Source organism: Podarcis liolepis (assembly GCF_965112155.1).
Source record: "Podarcis liolepis genome assembly, chromosome: Z".
Lineage (NCBI taxonomy): Eukaryota > Metazoa > Chordata > Lepidosauria > Squamata > Lacertidae > Podarcis > Podarcis liolepis.
Window position 1 is genome coordinate 27,950,121 of NC_139570.1, and position 22,040 is coordinate 27,972,160.

The window sequence follows — 22,040 nt, forward strand, 5'->3', positions numbered from 1 at the left end:
ACCATAGGATGAATTGCAAACTGATTTCCGATTCTGTCAGAATCTTGTAAGAAAAGAAGTAAAACTTGGGTGAAACTGGCAGGACAAATGAACTCTGCATAGATGAGCCCATAGTCTTGTAAGACTGCTGGTTGAAAGGATGAAGAAAACCTAAGGTTTATTAGTGATGGAAAACAAAGCCTTTCTGAGTATAGGTTTTATCATACCCCACAAGTATCCTGGAAAAAGATGGGACTTCCCATTTTCTCATGTGAGAGCACTCACTGGACACTTGGTGATGTGGTTCCAGGCTGGAGCCCCTGAATCCCTGTTCCTCCTTTCTCCTTTCATGGTTTTTCCACAGCATACATTTATCAGCCCGCTTTCTTGCAAGCTGCTCACTATAGCCAAGCCTTTTTTGGGGAGAAGTCAATAAATATCTGCCTTGCCTTGTGTTGTGCTTGGCGCCAGGCTGCTGTTTAAGCTTGTGGTTAAACCAAGTGTCTAAGAAACACATGTGCTGGAAATATCTCCCTTTCAGACTGATGGCTTGGCAGGTTGTGCTGACACGCTCTCAAAAGAGATGTCTTCACTTAGATTGTTACGTCTTCTGTTTTTCAGGGTTGTGCTTGGATGAAGCAAGGGGGTTATGAAGCAGAGCTCTGTTTGCTAGGGGGAATTGGCTTGATGCAGAGTGCAGCGCTCGTGCAATTGTCAGGCTTAAAAGGAAAATTGGGAATGTAGTGGTGTTCTTCTGCACAGATTCTGACCCAGAGCCTCTGGGGTGCCACAGGGCATCAAACAAGGAAGATCTGTTTACATAAGACTTGTTGCTGCAGTACATTAGCATGATTGATCTCAAAACCTCTGGCTGGCCTGGAAGGTGACACAGATATGTACTGCTGTTTTGATTGATGCAAAGACATTGGGAAGCATCATAGTTAAGATATGAAGAACCAAAGTGGCCACATGTCATCTACAGAAGACAATCCTATCTTTGAAGGTGCCTTGTATTTGAAGGGCTTCATCTCCAAGTTTCATTTAAAGCTGTGGGGAACCTAAGCGTCAGGTGCCAGATGTGGCCCTCCTTGCCTCATCACTCTCTATACTCCCTCCCCAGACCAGGTCTCTCACTGGCTCAACTCTACAGCCTTTTCCCTGGCTGGTATATATACTTTAACATTCAAAAATCTTCTTGCATAGCTGGACACAGAGATGTGCATGTTAATATTTTGTCCTGTTCTTTGAACATGCATTTCATATTTTGGGGTCAGCATGTAAATTGGCAGCCTATTGAGCTTTGCATGCAGAAACTAATGGGTCTGATCGCTCAGTCAGCTTCAGCTGCAACCTCTATGGACACTGATGTGTATGTTTTTTAACGGATCAGTAATTTGGTGGTGGCAAAGTCCTCTCTGATTGTTTGAACAGCTGCTGGCAGGTTCAGAGTAGAGAAAGCTGAGCTAGATGCTAGCTATAACCCCGATTGAGAGAACATTGATTGAGAAGATTAAAAAGAAGGTTCTGGATTCAACCCATTTGGAATGTGAATGCAGGAGTTCCCATTTGCATTACAAATTGCTCCAGCCTGCTTTTATCTTCTGCATAAGCAAAAATCAGACATATGCTTAACATAGCAAGAAAGAGTCTCAGAGGTGATTTTTCACGTGTAAAGTTTGAATGGGCTTTGGGTCTGCCTTGTGCTTGTCATGAAGACTAGAAAGCCCATTTCACAAGTCTTCTTGGCTTTGTAGTTATTCTTCTTGGGCAAAGAGCATAATCCTGTAGGATCCAGACTTTTGTTGTTGTGAGAACAAGATGCTGAACAAGATGGGCCTTTGGCCTAATCCAGGAGCAGGGCTTTTCTTAGGTTCTTAACATTTGTTCGGCTTCTTGTTTTTCTCTTGTACAAGTGCTGCCTCTCTTGAGTTTCTCTTGAAACAAAACTTCGAGGCTTTTCTGCTGTTGGAAGAGTCCCTGACATTTGCTCAAAGCCTGCTCTATCTATGTGTGTTCTTGGACAAAGTGCTCAATCAATTTTGAGGAGCAGGGGGGAAAGTTTTGAGAAGACAAGCAGCATTTCTTCATGAGGAGGGGGCCCAGAGCATCCCTATTTATATCACAAGTCCTTGTGCTTCCTCCTGTGTGTATTGTGCTTTGGCTTCCTTCCTGCCTATTCTGCCACTTCAAAAGGGCATGTGGACCTTTTACTCAGATGTCAGGATGACATTCACTGTCATTCTGCCGAGTAGATGCGCACCTTCAATAGGCAAGCTAGCAGCAGCAGTGAGCGTGCTTGCGTGTTCCTTTCAACCTTGCCCCTCTCCCCAGTTTCTGCTGCTGTCGTGCGTTCTGCTGCATAATAGGAAATTGTCAAGACTTAAAATAATAAAATGAAACCCGAGATTCAAAGGTGATCTTCCTATGTGCATCACAAATGATGTTCTCGCTGAAAGGGGATTGAAGTCATCCTCCCACCTCATGTCTCTTTCATTCATTGTCGTCCTTCTTCAATTAATTTGCTTTTCATGCCATGAGCCAGCTGAGTTTTCAGCATGGCAAAGACCTGTTAAGAAAGCATACACCTTTTTTCAAGTGCTTGACAGCTAGCTGGTTGTCAATGGATCCGGTGCCTTGAACACTTCTTCATGTCAAGCTGTCGTGTGTTCATTGGTAGCTAATTTAAATCGGGCAGATAACTGGATGGGCAGGGGCTGGAGTACTTGTAGACCAGCGGTTCCAAACATGGTGCCCACAAAAGACTTCTTGAGTACCCACAAGGCTCCCTTGACCCTCTGTGCAGATCAGGCATGAAAGAAGCATTCTTTGGTAGGCGATAAAATAGGTTGCAATGTGTGCTTGGTTGTGGTGTGCCTGTGGTACCCAAAACAGATTCCCTAGTTTGCACATGTCACCCCAAGCTCAAGAAGGTTCGTGACCCCTGATTATATGACCCATTAAGACAAATGCAGGTCACCAGCTATTTATTGGGGTCTTTCAAGGTGTTTGAACTTTCTTCCCTGCTATCCACAAGTTCATAACCATAAACTTTTGAGAAGTTATGAAATTATGCTTGAAATCCAGCTCCCATCATTTCTTGATAATCCTAGGTAGGAAGCAAAACAGAATGCTGGCTTTCTACCGAAGGCCTTGATCATATATGATGAAGGAGTAGCCATAGCATCTCAGAGCAGGGCCTTCTCAGTGGCTATTCCCAGACTTTGGTACTTCATAGAGAAGCTAGATTGGCTGCTTCCTTGTCCGTCCTTGAGCAGGTGATAGATAGTAAAAACAGCACCCCCCCACAATTACTTTTTAATGATTTTTAAAATATGTTTGTAGCTTTTTGTATTTTATCTGTATTGTTTTGCGTTGTGAAAGCTGTTTTGAGTCCAAGTCCGGAGAAAAAGTGGGATATTACTTTTAACTCCATGGAGCTCATGGTGGCATACATAGTTCTTCCCCTCCTCATTCAACCCCAACAACAGCCCTATGAGGTAGGTTAGGCTGACTGGCCCAAGGCCACCCAGTGAGCTTCAGGGCCAGGCGGGGGCAGTGTTGGATTTGAACACTGGTCTCTCAGGTCCTAGTCCAACACTCTAGCCAGTACACCACACAGGCTCTCATATAGATGGATAAGGGAAGGCACCAATCACAAGTAGAGTCCTCTCACTCACTCTGCTGCCTCATGGAGGGGAGGAGATGTCATGAGTCCTGAGGAGATGCCATGCAGGGGCTGGTCAGACCAGAATGAGTGATGGGAGGTGACACTGCAATGATCTGCCCCATTTTCTCTCATGTTAACCAGATGCTCGGTGCCCACTTTTCCCTCAGTTCCCATGACAACCTTGCCTCCAGTCCTGGAACCACCACCAGCACTGCCAGAACCCATCCACAGCCTATCCTCTGCCAAGTCTGGTTTGGAGCCACCATTGCCAACTCCTCTATCATCTTGGTCATAGGGATGCTAGCTGCGGTGTGAACAAGCAGTTCAGGTCCATCACACCAAAGGAAGTTCCTCTTTCCATGTCCAGTGCAAAGGAATGCCCTGCTTGCCCTGCTGAAGTTGTGCCCATTCCATTCCCTTAATAATGAGACCCAAGGAGGCATGTTGATCATTGGCTCAACCTCTTCGCTTTCTTGGCCATGTCCACCACCTGTTGTGCCTTTGAACCTTATTTTGCTTGTGTTCCCTGTACTGATTTGAGCATTAAAAGATTTTGGCAGAAAATATAAAAGCCAGGACAGGAGAGAGGAAACATCCACAGCCCACTTCGTTGACCCTTCCCCCCCTGTCCCCGCTTTGTGAAGCCAAAGGAAACTCACTTAAAGAAGTAGCTGTTTAATGCAAACACTTGTAATTGCGGAGGAAGAAAGCACTTTTCTCTCTCTTGCCTCTTGTGAAAACATTTTGAAGGATTAGGAAAAGCTCCACACTGCATACTCCTCTCTCTCCAGTGAAAACATCAGGTTGGAGTGAATCAGAATGCCAGCCAAGTGCATGCTTTATGTTATTTCGGTACTGTGCAAACACTGTATCACAGCTGGAGAGCACCAGGTTGGCCAATGCTGTTCCAGCTGTTTGTTGCATGTCAAAAGCAGTAGTCTTCTGCCTTGTTTCTTCTCTCTCTCTCTCTCTCTCTCTCTGTCTATCTGTCTGTCTTTTACCCTTTATTGTTATTTAAAGACAAAATGGTGGTTATGATCCAGCTGCAACTTCTCTTGGTTTTGCCTGCAATCCAACTCCAACCCATCAGTTTAAGACCAACAACTAACGACAATATTTAACAATGTTTAGCTTAATATGAGATAGTCTGCTTTACTTTTTATTTTGGCATTTGATATTTGGCAGTCAGTTGAGTCAACATTTCTGATGAGTGATATGTTAATGCCATAGAATATTTGACAGCATTTTATAGCCAACATGGAATAGCATTGGTGTGTTTGGTGTGCGACTGCTTGCAACACATTTGTACTTTTTAAAATTTAGAAGCCGAGAAGTGTCATCTAAAATCTGTTGCTCAGATTTCAAATGTCAAAGCAGAATTTCATTGTCAAGTATCGTTCCACTTTTTAGTGATAAGTTTGGAAATTCCAGAAAACTTTTGAGTTCTTGCAAAGACTCATTTCAGCTCCACTGATGTGTCATGTGATATTTGTATTGGAAAGTCCCATGGTGAAACAGAACGGAATTGTTGAACCATGATGCCTCCACTGTTGGAGGCAATAATGCTTCTGAATACCAGTAGCTGCAAGTCGCCGGGGGTGTGGGGGTGTGGAGAGTCCTGCTTTTATGCTTAGGTCCTGCTTGCCAGTTTCCCAGAAGAGGCAACTGGTTGGCCACCCTGAGAACAGGAAACTGGACTAGATGTGCCACTGACTTGATCCATAAGGCCTCTCCTTATGTTCTTATGATCTTATGACTGGCTTCAGTTGCACATGACGAAATTTCTTATTTCTGGTCGGTTACTGCAGAAAACCACTAAGCCAAGTGAATTGTGTTGCTGACAGGACCATTGTTACATAACTTAAAAGAAGATACAAATGCCATACAGTAGACCTGGACAGCTCAGTTGGTTAGAGCGCGGTGCTGATAATGCCGAAGTTGCAGGTTTGATCCCCATGTGGGATAGCTGCATATTCCTGCATTGCAGGGGGTTGGACTAGATCAGGGGTCTGCAACCCGTGGCTCTGGAGCCGCATGTGGCTCTTTTACACCTTTGCCGCGGCTCCGGGGCGGATACTAGCGAGGGGAGGAGGCGCATTGTGCACCCCGACACTCACCACTGTGGCAGGCGCTGTACTGGCTGTGACGTCGCATGGGGGCGGTGCGTGCGTTAGTCACGCACCGTCCCGGCATCACCTTCCCGCCCGCCCGCTACATTGTAAGGGGCATGTACGCTGGTCACTGCATTGAAAGGGGGCATGTACGCTGGTCACTGTTTTGAAGGGGAGTGAAGAACACACACACACAAAAACAGGTAACTTGTTAATTTAACATTTATTTCTATGAGGAGGAGTAATTCTGAGGGGTCAAACAAAGAAATAATAAAAAAGTGACAAAAAAGTTATTTTTATAATGACGAGTTTTGCGGCTCCCCGTCCCCCCCCCCCCGGGAACGGGTCCAAGTGGCTCTTTTTGTCTTAAAGATTGCAGACCCCTGGACTAGATGTTCCCCAGGGTCCCTTTGAACTCTACAATTCTATGATTTTGAGTTACGTGCATTTCACTTGTGCACATTCAGCTTTATGTGCTTGGCAAAAAAGTTTCAATTTTTTTTAAAATGGGGTGGAAACAGGGTGTCTGGGAGTAAAAAAACCTTTGGCAATCCCACGTAACATTGCACCCAATGTGTTTTCACAACACTTGATTTTTGGCTTTATGCACTATCCCCAGAATGTAACCCTGCATAAACTGCGGCTTTACTGTATATGTATAGATACAAATCTCTGTCTCTGAGCAAATTCAGATGGTGAGTGTCTGGGTTCTTGCTGATACTCTGTTTTGTTTACCCCCCACTTTCCCGCCATTAGCTGGGGTGGCTAATCTTTATTTATTTTATTAGTATTTTGTCCCGAGGGACATGTGCATGCACACAGACACAGGCACACAGTCCCTCTTCTCAGCTGATTCATGAAGATGAAAGGCGGGGGTGATTCACATTCCCATCAGGGCACTGTGCTCTGGTCACCTCCACACTGCCGCTCAAATTGGTACATATAGTACATTGTGCCAGAGGTTTTCCAACCCACCTGTCAGGGATGAGTATGGTTGCTCACGAGGAAACAGCCAGGACTGCGACCTGCCTTTTTACAGGTTTTATTTGGTGCAAACTATGTGCAGACATCCAAAGTTCATGAGTCCCTCAGTCGCTAGCGGATTCCGAGAGTGGGCTTTTCCCGCCCCCCCCATCATAAGAACCTCGCCACGCCCAGTCTCCGCCTTTTTTCCTTACGCTTGACACCCCTGCCAAAACTAGGCGACGGAAGTTGCATCTCTGCGTCCCGCAGATAAGTCTGTGAGCTTTTTTCCCTTCCCTCTCTCCACCTTTCTTCTTCCGTTTCCCCTGAGGCTTCGCTGACACCAGTCTCTGAGGAAGTGTTACTGCTGATCAAAGTGGGAGGCTCTCTGTACGTTCCTACCTCCCTCCCCCCTCTTGATGGCAGTCCCCTAACGCCACCAAATTACAACGATTCTAGTAAATTGGTAGGGTCTTCATGTGCCAGAAAAAAATTGTTGGTGGCGGACGGGGGCGGGGCAGCGCATGCCTTTGAACTGGGGATTAGTCATCTCTGCTATAAGCAAAGAAGTTTTACAAGTTTTTAACATCTAAAAAAAGCAGGAGGAGGGAGGAGGAAAGGGAAGCCCAGCACAGAATATCCCCTAAAGTCAACCTTTGTCAGCCTGGCGCCCTCCAGCTGTAGTCCAGTTGTTTTGAACTACAACTCCCATCAGTCTCTGGCAGCACTTCCAAGTTCCCATCAGCCCCAGCATCATGCTGGGGCTGATGGGAATTACAGTCCAAAACATCTGCAGGTCTTCCAGGTCAGTGGTGGCTGCCCTAAGCCACCCGATATTCGACTCTCAATTTGTCATCATAAGAGTTGAATGGTGAAAGAGTTTTGCATGAGATGTGTTAATCTTCGAAATCTGCAACCTCCTGTCCATCAGTTTGGGTTCAAGAAGTGAAAAAGGGATGGAACTATATAGACACAAGTATTTAAATTGTTTTGCTTTTTGTTCTTTGTGCATGTTTGATGCAGGTCATGCAAAGGAACTGCGGCTGATGAAACCAGAGTTGAACTTGAACAGTGACCATATTACAGTTGCCGCCGGAAAGCCTTTCGCAATCACTTGCCGGTAAGTGGTGCACTGAGGATCCAGGGTTCCAGCCTAAAAAGGAAGGTGTGGTGGTGAATCCAAAGTTGACGCATGGATTCCCAACAAGCATCTTTCCCCAGACAGGAAAGATTAGGGGAGGAATTCTAAACGGGAGGGTGTTAATTAAGCCATGATCCAAAAATTGCAGGAGGCAGAAATTTCAAATTTTTGTACCCTACTTCACCAAACCTCAAGGTACTTTTACAAGAAAATAAAAAAATCAGACCTACAACCTACAATAAAATAAAAATGCAACCCTCTCACCACTCTTGAGAAAACAGAAAGACAAAAGCCAGATTCCTTGAAGGAACGGTGGGGTATAAATGCAATAAATTAAAAAAAAATATTTTAAAAAATCTTTGGCAAAAATGTGTATTTTAGGCAAAATTGCATACAAACGTGTGTATTAGGAGAACATGCACTGTGAGATAGTGATGACTTTTCATCAGGACACTGACGTGGATGTGTAGAGAACTGGATTTAAGAAAAATGGAAACTGAAAGAAACCAAAATGGATGGTTTCACTCATCCCTAGTGGTGACAGGAAGGAAGCTTAGCTAAGTAGCAGAGTAAATCCTTTGGATGCAGACAGTCCCAGTTTGAAACATCGGTCTGGAGGGTCACTGGTGCCCCACTCCAGCTTTTGCATTTTGTCCAAACCAATCAAATAACTTCCTACCAGATAGTAAAACTTACTGAACATGTTTTGAATTACACTCCCTGCATCCCCAAACACTATAACCATGTATATATTGACATATTAGCAGAGTGATCCTATGCATGTCCACTCAGAAGCAAGCTTCATTGAGTTAAATGGGGCTTTCTTTTGTTTAAGTCTATGGTTGGACCATAAATCATTTTTAAAACCTTCTTTGGCAATCACCTCCTAATCATGCTCTAATAAGGAATTCAGTACAAGGCAGAATATTGCAGTGAAAACGCTGTGTTTAAACCTCACAACATGTGAAAATATCCTAACCTCTTTGCAAGCTCCTGAGCCGATCACTCTTTCCCCTTTCCCTCTCCCTTCCTCCCTGCCCCTACAACACCCACTCACTCACACTGATGGAAACAAATAGATTTGAATTTAACTTGGAAGAAATCTATAGTGTGTTTTTCCACTAATGTCTTAGAGCATTTCTATAGCAACTTCAAACAGCCACTATTTGTTGCACCAAAATGGAATATAATCATACCTTTCCTCCAGAATCAATACTGTTCTGCTTATAACCTTGCTCTTGTAACATCACGTATGTCATGCAAGAAACGCAGGAACACTCATCCCTTAACCTTTCAGAAGTTTTCTTTTGGGGAAAAGCAACTTAGCATAACTCCTCAGACAGCTTTAGCAGTCAACCTCAGGAACATAGGGAGCTGTCTTATTGGTCCATCTATCTCAGTATTGTTGGCAGTGACTGGCAACAGCTCTTCAGGGTTTCAGATGGGGTCTGTCCCAGGACTGCCTAGAGATGCCATGGATTGAACCTGGGACCTTCTGCATGCAAAGCAGATGATCTGTCTCCAAGCCGCAGCTGTTCTCCTGAACTAGCCAATCATAGTTTTTACTTAAAGAAGATGGGATCACAGAATACAGATCGTGATGGGGTTGTCTCTTCCAAGAAAAAGAGAGAGTGCTTAGAAGCTACTCTTCTGCTTTAAAGGAATTCGTAGCAACATACAACATTGATATCTTTAAGCAAAATGAACACCATCAGTGTAGTATATGAGCAGTCTACAAACAAGCTATAAGCAAACTCCAGGGAATAAAGAGCAGTGGCAGGTTTGGTTCATCCCATTTGTGGCCTTCTGACACACACATGAATTATGTCGAAGCTAGCTAGAAAGGTAGCCAGGCAGAGTCCCATTTGGGAGTGAATTCTGCAAAGATGGGAGCCAACACTGAGGAGGCCCTGCTCCTTGCAGATGACCTGGGTAAAAGATAGAATGGAAAGCAAACTCTCTTCCAATGAATCTTGAGGAACAGGGATTAGGATGCTTGTGAAAGTCCCCAGTTTGAGTTGCTTGAGTTAGCAGAATCTGAGAATGTAGAGGTTGTGCTTACTGGGCCAAGGATAGTACCTGGTCAGGGCAGAAGATGGTGTCTGGCTGGTTGGCAGAAGAGCCTGACTGTGTCTGGAGTAGGGAAGGCCCATAGCTCAGTGACTGAGCATTTGCTTTGCATGCATAAGGCCTCAGGTTCAATCCCTGGTGTCTCCAGGTAGGACTGATAATGTTCTCTGTCTGATATCCCACGAGAGCTTCTACCAGTCAATGTAGGCAGCACTGAGCTGGATGTACCAGTAATCTATGTGTCCTACTTTAGAGGACAGCCCTATACTTGAAGGAGTTCTCTATTTGAAGAGCTGCCTGGAATAAGTCTGGCTTAAATATAATCCTATAAAGGGAGAGCAGCCTCAGGAGTGGGCAGGGAGACAAAGCTTGAGGCTGGCACTAGGACAGCAGGCTAAGCCAGCACACACAGGCCACCTCACCACTCTTCTCCACTATAACATTAATTTTATTTCTATTTAAATTATTTCTAAATGTGCAAATATACATATAAATTAGCATCTGTAAAAAATATACAAATCTGTGCCCTCTTTGGTGCACTTTTTCTTTTTCTTTTACTGCCCCCAACTTCAGAGCATAGCCATCATGGCTAGTAGCCACTAATTATTAGTGACTAATAGCTTTCTCCTGCAGGAATTTGTGTCATCTTTTGAAACCAGCCAGGTTGGTGGCTGTGACTGCCTCCTATGCACTGAGTGATGAAGTGTTTTGTTTCATCTGTCCTTAAGCTTCCAACATTCAGCTTCATTGGATGTCAATGAGTTCTGGTGATATAAGGGAGGCAGCAAAACATTTATATAACCACTTTCTCCAAGTCGTGTATAATTTTATTCATACATCCATGCAACATACAATTCATCCCCATTCCATATAGTTGAAGCACAGGTTGTACACACATATATGCCTGCCTAATATGTTACATCAGGGGTGAGGTGCCTTTTTCAGCCTGAGGGCCATGTTCCCTCATGGACAGCCTTCAGGGGGGCCACATGCCAGAGTGGGTGAGTCCTGACCCAGAATGAATGAGGGGGAAAATATTTGGAGCAATGGAGGAGACTCTTACATTTCTACGGTAGGCTACATTCCTGCTGTTCCAAATGATTTTTGCACACGCTTCTCTATCCTCCATCCAGTTCCAAGGGCCAGACTGAGAGGCCCAGAGGGCTGCATTTGTTCCCCAAGGCTTAGGTGACACATCTCTATGTTACACTCACATATGTACTTGCCTAATTATGTCTGAAGACCAAAACAGGTTTCATATCTCAATGTCTTCTTTTGACAGAGGCTCGCCTGGTTTGACTTGGATCTGGAGAAATGACCAGTACAAGGATGGCAATCGGTGGCAGGTATTCGAAAAGAAATGCCCAGGCAGGTCACATCACACCTGCAGCACCCTTGTGGTCAACCGAGCTGTTGCCAATGACACAAGCTACTTCACCTGCCTTTACAGCGACCTTCCATCAAACAAAGAACTCAAGGCCGAGTTATACATTTTCGTCAGAGGTAAATGGTTCAAGATATATATGAAGTACTCATTAACCTGTCTTTCAGGCTCTCAGTCTTTACAAGGCTGCTTCTTCTCGTGGCATGAAAGATGGCAAGCCAAACCCCTTTTATTAAATCTGCCAGGCTGGATGCTGATGTCTGCTTTTGGCTCCCCGCCCTCAAAAAACATTCCACCCTGATGCTACTTAATTTTCCACAAACCCCACAATGCCATGTGACTCTGGAGGGGTTGTCAGTGGCCCACAACATCTTTGTTAAATCTGCCAAGACAGCCAGATGCATTTTAGGTCCTTTTACTCTTTACCAAAGTGCATCGAATACTCTTGGTGTGGCAAAGTTTTATGCTGCAGCAAGCAAAACCTTCCAGGAACTGACCCTTCTGACATTTTGTAATTTTCCTCTTTTGGAGTTCATGACATGACTACAACATTTAAAATTCTGGTGCCAATTTTATTTCACTCTGTGCCACTTCTGTGTTGTTGTTTTCTATTCTCTTTTTCTTTTACTCTACTATACACACCTGGATAATGCAAAGCTTGTACTACTTATCTTGTTTGCTTATCATTGACTGTAACAGCAGAGATCTGAAAGGTGTCAAGGGCAAAGACAAAGACATGAGCTAGTACAGGACGAGGAAGAGAAAGATATGCGTGGGAGCCTGAGGGGCAGGATCTTGGACTCACTCATATCATGTATTTTCATTCTGCTGTGTGGAGGGAGTGTGGAGGGAAGCCCTCAGTGGTGAAGAAATGAACCTTCAAACCAACTAAACAGGATGTAGAGGGGAATCCTCTGTAGTCATCATTGCTTGGCCCTTAGCCTCTCAATTTGAGGAAGTGGAAATCCTAGGAAGACAGAGAGCAACCAAGGCTAAAAATCTGGGGGAAGGGCAGCTCAGTGGTTGTGCACCTGCCTCAGCTTAATTTCAATCATCAGCATTTCCAGGCAGGGCTGGTAAAGACCCCTGCCTGAAAAAATGGGGCAGTTGCTGGATGGATCAATGATATGACTCAGTAGATCAGTCACAGTAGAAACCAACTTGAGCAGAGGAACCTGGATACCACGGGAGATGTACTATGCCAGACACCAGCTCCACAAATTGTGGGAGGAGGGGCAGGGGCAGGCAATGCATATTACCAGTCAGGTGATATTTTTTTTAGGGTCCTCCTTCCTCTTCCTCTAAATTATACAAAGCCTACTGAAATACCTTGCAGGGTTTGGGAAAAGTGCAAGGCTTGGGGGAGCCTTTGTTAGTAGAAGAAGAGTTTGGACTTGATATCCCGCCTTCCACTCCCCTTAAGGAGTCTCAAAGCAGCTAACAATCTCCTTTCCCTTCCTCCACCACAATAAACACTCTGTGAGGTAGGTGAGGCTGAGAGACTTCAGAGAAGTGTGACTAGCCCAAGGTCACCCAGCAGCTGCATGTGGAGGTGCTGGGACACGAACCCAGTTCACCAGATTATGAGCCCACCGCTCTTAACCACTACACCACGCTGGCTCTCAAGAGTGATCAAAGAAGGTGGCTGTCAGTGCATTTTCTTGGTGGCTTTATAACACACACACACACACACACACACACACTTGTAAGAGGACTGGTCAGGCTTCTGGAAACGAATCACACTGTTTAGCAAAGAATAGTAACAGCAGCACTTAGCATTATTTATTTAACAGGATTTATATACTGCATAATATAAGAAAATCATCTAAACTGTTTATATAAAAGAATATAAAATATTTATAAGAAAATACCAATAAATTCAAGAGACTTGGAAAAACAAGGAGGCACAATTTTTTAAAAAAGTCAAAATGTAGATAAAACCAGCTCTTTTAAAAAATGGTATACATAATAAAATTACATGCCTTAGTAGGCTTACATAAATAGGAAAGCTCTTAGCTGGCGTCAAAACAGTACAATGAAGGCATATATATTTGCAGAGCTGCTCAGTGACACTTGCAACAACCTTGCATGGAAAGCCAGGTTTATCATCTGGTGAGCCTCCGAGATACTGCCTTGCAGGGAGCTCCTGAAGCACATGGTTACCCTCTGCACCGACTCTAATGTGCTGGTGTCACCGTCCTCCAAGCATCTCCCAGGCCCATCACTTTCCACCTTCCGGGGGGTGGGGGGTGGGCACTATAGGCTTTGTGTCTTAATACCATTAAAAACAAAACACTACACTGCATCTTCCAAGAAAGGCAGAGTACAACCATACCTCGGGTTGAATGTGCTTCAGGTTAAGCACTTTCAGGTTGTGCTCCGTGGCAACCCGGAAGTAACAGAGCGCATTACTCCTGGGTTTTGCCACTCACGCATGCACAGACGCTCAAAATGATGTCACGTGCGGAAACGGCAAAATGCGACCCGCACACACGCAGACACGCATCTTATGTTCCATTCAGGATGCGATTAGGGTTCTGGAACGGGTCCTGTTCGCATCTCGAGGTACCACTGTATATGTTCAAGTCATCTGAATAATGATTTAGTCTGTCCTTAGTCTCTTAAAGCACTGCCCATGCAGTGGTGCAGACCAGTAATCTTAGAACCTGGACTTAATTGTCTTATAGCCTTTAGTCAACCATGTGTAGTAACGGTTAACCTTTCTCTCCTCTGCACCTTCCCCATCTCCATTATTCCATACTTTATACTGTAATTCTTTCTATGTTCCTGATCTGTTAGAGCAAAAGAAAAAACAAAAAGCCAAATTAAAGTGTTTGCAGACCCAGATTTTTCTTAATTTAGTGAATACTCAGAGCATGTGCAGTTTTGCATTTTAAAACTCACGTAAAGCAGAGAGCCATCATGAATACAGGAATAAACCGGGGTTTGCTTCTGATACCATGATGCAGAATTTGGAAATTATTCTCTACTCACTTTTAAAAGTGAATGCCATGAAATGTTATCAAAAAATAGAAAGGAATAAATCATGATTCCACAACCATGTCAGTCCAGATGCTGTTGCCCCTGGCACCTGCCACTCTCTGCGTGGTCCTTTGGGTGGCCTTTGGGTTGTGGGCCCTGTGCTTCTGCCCAGCTGCACTGCTGCACCCACAGGACTTCGTTCCTAAACCCCTTATAATAGGCAGTGAGTTCCCTTGATCTTAGTTGGGTTTATTTCTACATCGATGTGTGCGGTGAATTACTCTTTTTCTTCTTCCTCCATTTTGTACATTCCTGGAATTCCCTCTCCTTGCAACACAATAACCTTGATTTGTCTTTATCTCCCTTAATTCTAGTCTTGAGCTGTTTCCTCTTCCTGTTTCAACATTCTGCTGTGATTGCCTGCCTTTTAACTCTCTTGACTCACCCCGAGCATCTCAAGCCACAGGAAGCAGGACACACAAAAATTCAATTCCCCTCTCACATTCGGTGCCCTTGGCAAATTAAAAACCACCTTGACTTGAATTGCTTTTCTCTGCGATTGCCTCAACGTGGGTTTTGAGACCCTTCCAGGAGTGCCCAAGGTCTTTCCTTTTTTACAAAAAGCGCAGTCCGGTATTAAGAAAATCTTCCCTGTTGTGAGCAAGAAATGAGGACTGATTAACTCTAGAAATACTTCAGCATGATCCCTAACTCTCCAGCTCTTAATTGTGACTTGTGAAATCAGTATTGCATTTCAGCAATTCATAAATTATCATATTATTAATTTTATATTTTTAATGAAACTGATAATTGGGGAACTTGAATATCATATTTTCAACCCCTGGGGACAGAAGAAGGCAGTGGAAATTAAAACCATTTGTGTAAGTAACTACAAAATATGGCAATCATAATATGCATATGAATAGGAAAACTTAGGTAAATTAGATTTAAATAAGAATTGGTTCCAAATCTCTTCATATGGCACATTATGTAGAGCTCAGTGGTTCGTTCTCCTGCTGATCGCTGGATACTTGTTTTACCACAGCGGTTCCCAAGGTGGGCAGTACTGTCCCCTGTGGGGTGGTGGGATTACCTACCGGGGGGGCATTAATTGGTACGGGGGCAGCAGGGGAGTGCTAGAGTGTAAATAACCACCAGACTTTGAAAAGCTGATATCACTGGATCAAGCTCATCAGTTTTGTTGCATTAATTAAACTAAATAGTTTTAATTGGATTTCGAATAAATGTGCAACCAGTTGTTATTGTTTTATTATCTTCCTTACTGGGTTGTGCAAACCACAGTTTTGAACTATGCTGGGTGGAGGCACTGGGAATGAGTTTATGGAACCAAGAGGGCAGGGGCCTGAAAAGGTTTGGGATCCAGTGATTTAGCACATGGGCAGGGAAACCTGACTATGGAAATAAGAGACAGGACACGTATACTTATTTCTTTCTCCTTCCTTCCATTTTCCAGCTTAAGATCACACATCTCTGCTTCTTTTTCACACCTATGAGTGGACCAATACAGGATGTGGCCTGTACCTGCAGTTATATTGGACTCATTGTAAGCCAGCTAGTACAAAATGTAACTTACTGGTTTACTGTGCTTCCTCTTCCTCTTTAGATACAATCTCCTTGCCACAAGCACATTAACAGCCAACCAAAACAAAATGGTCCATGGTGCTAGGCAGAGTTTGCCTGCACATCTCTGATTTTCTTTTATCTGTCCTGCTGTGCTGTGCTGGAGGGGGTTAGGATGTGGCAGAGGTCACTTTCTCCACCAGACTCCATCAGGCTGCACAGGGGCAGAGTTGGGGGTGGACTTCACCATCAACTGTACCCACTAAAAGACATGGACAGAAGCCCCCAAAATGGGTTGTTTGGGAAGGGGCAATGAGGACAGAGACAAGGATCCACTGCATGCTAAGACAGTCCAGCTAGCAAAGGGCCCCATCAAGGCCCATTCAGATCTGCTGCAGCAAGAATTGTCAGAATTTCAGCCCCCTCTGAAATTCCATCATGGCCTTTGTAAGCAACAGGAATCTAGATTCAGCCACGCTACACTTGGCCGGAAGTTTGCGTTTCACCCTAGTTCCTGCTATGGTGCTAAAACACCTTCCCATCTCCATTATATGTAATATGCAGGTCCTCCTGATGGGTGCTGGTTAGAGGATCAAAGACCCCTCAGCAGGATGCCATATGATTGGCCCCTAAATGCAATCCCAAAATGCAGTGCCATGGAAGTTCCAATCAATGGCATTGTGAGTAAAAAGAAAAAGTGGGGAGAGGACAGTTGCCAAGTATTATGGTTGCTGCCATGCTTTTTTAAAACTACTACTTCATATTTAAGCTCTTCCATAGCTTTTGTTTCATGTTTGCATCAAAGCAAGTGTGGATTTTGAAAGGTCTATACAATTGCTCTGGGCTGTAGCAGGTGGAGTGAGAGGAACTGCTGAGTAAATTGTTCTTCCTCTGGGAGCACCAGGCCATTCTTAATAAAGGGGAAGAAAAATAGTATCCATCCCTCTTTGCCCTCCACCCCAGCTGTGCTTAATGCTGAAGTCCCTGATTGTTGTTGCAACAGAAGTTTTGCTGCCCTTGCTACTGTTTCCTGCCCCTGTTTTGACAGCCATCCCTGGGGAGTTTTGCAGGGCTGTCAGACTAGGCTCCTTGACAGCTGAATATATTGGCCTGCACAGACTGCCTGAGACAGGAGTGGCCAATGTGGTGCCCTCCATATGTGGTACTCTAACTCCCATCAACCTCAGCCAGCAAGACCCGCAGTCAGAAATGATGGGAGCTGTAGTCTGACAACATCTGGACTCTAGAAGGGAACAGGTTAGACATCCCTGGTGTGTGGAGTGGAAATTGCCACTGTTCACTTATTCATCCTATGTCTGGAATGAATATAATCAGTAAACCCTGCTGTTGCTTTCAATCGGCAAATTAGTTATTGCCCCCCTCACTTGCATTGTCCTTCCCTTGCATTGAAATGAATGGGGTAGAATAATATAATGACAGTGTAAATTATGTAATTGTGCCACAGAGGACAGTGACTAATAATATAAGTTTTGGCAGAAAGTGAAATGCAGCAGAACAGAAGTGATGCTGCATACATTGATTACAGGGCAGAATGGGGAACGATGCTGTCTTGCATCTCTGACTGCACAAAATAGGCTGGATTGAGCCAATTACATTATCATTATCATAATCATTATCAAATTTTTTATATCTCGTATTTTCCCCGGCCAGGATTCAAATTACACAAATTTTAGAAACACAGATAAAATACAAAAAGTTAAAAACATGTAAAAGATAACTGTTAAAAACTAATTAAACTCTAATAGAATTAAAACAATATAAACAAACAAATCTTTTGAAATACAGATAATAAAGGAGCACAGCACTATCAAAGCCCTTTCCTTAAAAAACCCCAGTCCATTTCAGAACAAAGTCTTCAGCTGCCAGTGGAAGGACAGCAGTGAGGGAGCCAGCCTAGACTATCTAGGAAGGGAATTCCAAAGTCTGGGAGCAGCCACCAAGAAGGCTCTCCCCCATGTCCCCATAAAGCTGGCCTGTGAGAGTGGTGGAGCCAAGAGATGGGCCTCCCCTGAAGATCTCAGAGCCTGGGCAGGTTTGTGTGAGAAGATAGTATTTCAGAGAGCTTAGACCTAAGCTGTATAGGGCTTTATAGGTCACAACCAGCACTTAGAACTGTGCTCAAAAGCAGACCAGTAGTCAGTTACTCAGACAAAAAGAGAGAAAACATTGCTTTGTTGAACAGTCATATTGTTCCAAAGCTTATTGGTGCCCTCTGTGTTTACCTAGCCTTCACTGTCCTCTGCCTCATGTGGCCAATTGACTTTTGCAATCCATGTGAGCTTCTCCACCCCAGTAACATTTGTAATGTTTTCATCGCAAACACAGCATCATGACACCAATGCTGCTTTAAGTCTGGGTTTGCTGGCTTTCCCCTTCCCTCACTGGCAATTTTTCATTTTCTGTTGTGCCTTCTACAATTTGATCCCTGGAACAGGGACTGTCTTGTTTTGTAATCTCTAAATGGTGCTAAACCAGATGAGTGCCAGGACTCTGCGTCTTGCACAGAGCACACACACACCTCCTGATATCAAATACTGAGGAGGTGTTACAACAAAATATGCAAGTGCAGCAAAACATAAAATACCGTCAGTACAATACAGAATCACTGTAAGAATGACTGGCTCAACACAAAGCACAACTTGCAGTTTGAAGCAAAGGACAAGATGGCACCCTTCCACTCCAATTCCATGTACTAAAGCCAGCCAGGCTGGCAGGGTGAATCTTACTTCAACACTAGCTATAGAAGAACATATTCCACTACACCTGAGAACAGCAAGCTGGTGGTGCATGCCCACTTGTGTGTGGTACACACAACTCTGCTCTCTAACACTTGACCATCAGTTGCCCCCCACTCCAGTCTGCTGCCTGAGGTAGTTGCCTCATTCTGCCTAATAGCAGGGTCAACTCTGTTCCAGGTGTAAAGTGTGAATTGGCCTTAGTGTTCTGATTTTGTGTGGCATGCACATTTGTCAGTGATAGCTGTGCAAGCTACTGCGATGAATTTCAATGAATCACAAAGCTACCCATTCTACTTTTTGGCCACTTCTGAATCATACATTTAAAACACTTTGATACTGCTTTAAAAGCAATGGCTTCCCTGCTCGCAAAGAATCCTGAGAACTGTAGTTGGTTAAGGATGCTAAGAGCTGTTAGGAGATCTCTGTCCACATCACAGAGCTACAATTCCCAGCGTTCTCTGTGAAGAGGGATTGATTCTTAAACCACTCTGAGAGGGGTGGTTTAGTGTAGCTCTGTGAGGGGAATAGGGGTGTCTATTTTTCTAGAAAAAGAGGTGACGGAACTCACCCTGAACACCTCCCTCGTTCTCTTAGAATGGCAATGGCGCCTACCTGAAAGGTGCTCGAATTGAGTTTCAGCAGGTTCTGGCTCAAAAAAAAAGCCCTGGTCCTGACAACTCTCAGCACCCTTTAAAAAAGCTACACTTCCCATGATTCTTTGAGGGAAGCCACAACTGTTTATAAAGTGGTATCCTATTGGGTTAGATGTATGTTTCAGATGTGACCTTTGTTTTGTTTTTCCACTACAGATTGGTGTGGCTTCATTTTGCCTGCTAATCTCTGCTGATTTAAGCTCACATCTGCCCCTCTCTCCTCTTCACTCCCCCCCCCCAAAGCTTCTGACCCATCATGAATGCTTCTTCAGCTCTTCCATGTAAGTGTACCTCCTTGACCTACACTGGACATAAATTGTGTGAGCCCCGCCCTGCCTGCCTTCCTGCAAAATTCCACCGACCTGCCGAGCCAGACAGCCTGTCTGCGGGACCCACAAAAAAACCCTTTTCCGTCTCCTCAGACTTCCCTGACAGCTGATAAGCTGTGAACATTCTGCAGTGCCTGCTTGTCTCTGGGTGCGATGTGTGTTGCAGCTCATAGCAATTTTCTTCCCTTGAAGAAGCTGTGGGTGGCTTGAAGGGTGTTTGAATGGGAGGCAGTGACCTGCCCTTGCAGCACAGACATTTTGTACCGCAGGGGAAATCACTTCTCTAGGAGCTCAGGATGCCAGATATGCTTCCATCTAGGGTGGTCCCATGTGAGTGCTTAGTCAACATTTGACATTATCCGAAAGCTTGTGGACGTCCTGCAAGATAATTGTATGGACCTTTGTTCATTCATCCACTTAAGACAGCCTTCACCAACTTGGAATCCTTCAGGTGTTTTGGATGGGAACATCTGGAGGGCACCAGGTTGGTGAAAGCTGGATTGAAGAAACATTGCTTTGGGAAGCTAAAAAATGCACTGCCAACTCTGGATGGAGCAAGCTTGTTTTCTGCTGCTCCAAAGGAAAAGACCCGAACCAATGGATTCAAATTACGAGGAAGGAAATTCCAACTAAATGCTAGGAAGAACTTTCTGACGGCAAGAGCCTTTTGAATGAACTGCCTCAGAAAGTGGTAGACTCTCATTTGTTGGAGGTTTTTAAGCAGAGGTTGGATGGCCACCTATCAGAGATTCTTTAACTGTGATTCCTCCATTGCAGGAGGTTGGAATAGATGATCCTCAGGGTCCCTTCCAACTCTACAGGTTTTTTGATTCTTGTATTCATCTGCCTGATGATGATACCCATGGATTCATCTCTTTCTTTTCTGCTGTGTAAGTGAATGGCTGCTGATAGTTGATGGCCTGCTTCTGTATTTGATTCAAGTTAGTGGCTATTGCTTTTAAGCCCCTATCAGTGGCTTCGAGAACAGGATTCGGGCGACACCACCGTAACCTGCATAATTCTGCCCATTCACTAAGGTCAGCAGGGAAGACTCTAACCCTTTGTGAGATGGGTGGATGTGATCACAGGGGCTTCCACCATTGCAGCACTTGCTCTTTGGAACTCCCTGATCCCTGCTCTGGTAGTATTCTGCTGTCATCTGGAAACAGCTTTGCTCAGCAGGCATTTGACCTAGGTGTTGGGTTGACCTTACTGCCCGCCTCTCTCCCTTTTGGTATCTGTTCCCTCTAGTTCTGACTGTTAACCAACCTGCTGTTTTTGTTTGCTTGTGGTTGATGTATCGATGCCTTTGTCCTGGGATAGCTCAGTTGGTAAAGCCTGAGGCTGTTAATCTCAGGATCGTGGGTTAGAGCCCCACACTGATTTCTGCATTGCAGGGGATTGGACTTGATGACTCTCATGGTCCTTCCAATCCTATGTTTCTATTATTCTCTTTCCGTGTTGGCCATCTTGCTGCAGACCCACACCATACATTTAACACAAATTGAGTGCACATTTAAAAGACATGGCTTCCCCAGAGAATCCTGGGAATTGTAGTTCCCCCTCACAGAAATACCATTTCCAGCACCCTTAATAAACTACCATTCCCAGGATTCTGGGTGGGAAGCCACATGTTTTCAACCAATTCCAATCTGTTACCTCCGAGGATGTGGACAGGCTGCTTGGACAAGTGAAACCGGCCACCTGTCTCCTTGATCCTTGCCCATCCTGGCTGATAAAAGCGAGCCGGGAAGGGCTGGGTGATGGGCTCTGTGGGGTGGTGAATGCTTTTCTCTGTGAGGGAGCCTTCGCAGACCCGCTGAAAGAGGCGGTTACCTGAGCTGCCTGTGGCAAAGGCGGATCTAGGAGCAACTTGAAACTCTCATGTTCAGTTGCCAATATCATAATGCTGTTCTACAAATCTGTGGTGCAACCACATTTGGAATGTTGTGTACAGTTTTGGTTGCCTCGCTGCAAAAAGGATATTGTACAGTTGGAGAAGGTTTGGAAAAGAGCAACCAAAATTATTAAAAGGATAGAGCAACTCCCCTGTAAAGAAGGGATGCAGGATTTTTTTTTGGGGGGGGGGTTAGCTGAGAGAAAAGGAGAGTAGGAGGTGACATGATGGAAGTTTAGAAAATCATGCTTAGCACAGAGAAAGTGACTAGGAAAACATCCAGTCAAGTGGAATGTTGGAAGATTCAATACAGATTAAAAAGTACATCTTCATGCAGCACATAGTTAAAACTATGCAACTCACTTCCACAGGAGGCCATGATGGCCACTAACATGGATAGCTTTAAGAGATGATGATGATGATAAATATTATTATTATTAATAATTGTTTATTTATATCCCACCCTCCCCTGCCAAAGCTGGGCTCAGAGCGGCTAACAAGTAAAAATAGCACAGTGTACATAA

The 22,040-nt window shown here is 44.5% G+C and overlaps 1 protein-coding gene across 5 annotated transcripts in view; it reads left to right on the top strand.

Annotated features, from left to right (window-relative positions):
• LOC310698165 (vascular endothelial growth factor receptor kdr-like) overlaps positions 1-22,040 on the top strand; it is a 195,084-nt gene that overhangs the window by 46,874 nt on the left and 126,170 nt on the right. For 3 of the 5 annotated variants that reach the window (XM_083484968.1, XM_083484969.1, XM_083484972.1), the window contains exons 2-3: positions 7,744-7,840; positions 11,214-11,434. In XM_083484968.1, coding sequence (XP_083341094.1) covers positions 7,744-7,840; positions 11,214-11,434 — 318 coding nt within the window. Of the gene's footprint in view, positions 1-6,931; positions 7,097-7,743; positions 7,841-11,213; positions 11,435-22,040 lie in introns of those variants that run through there. The other 2 variants (XM_083484970.1, XM_083484971.1) reach the window with 2 other exon arrangements.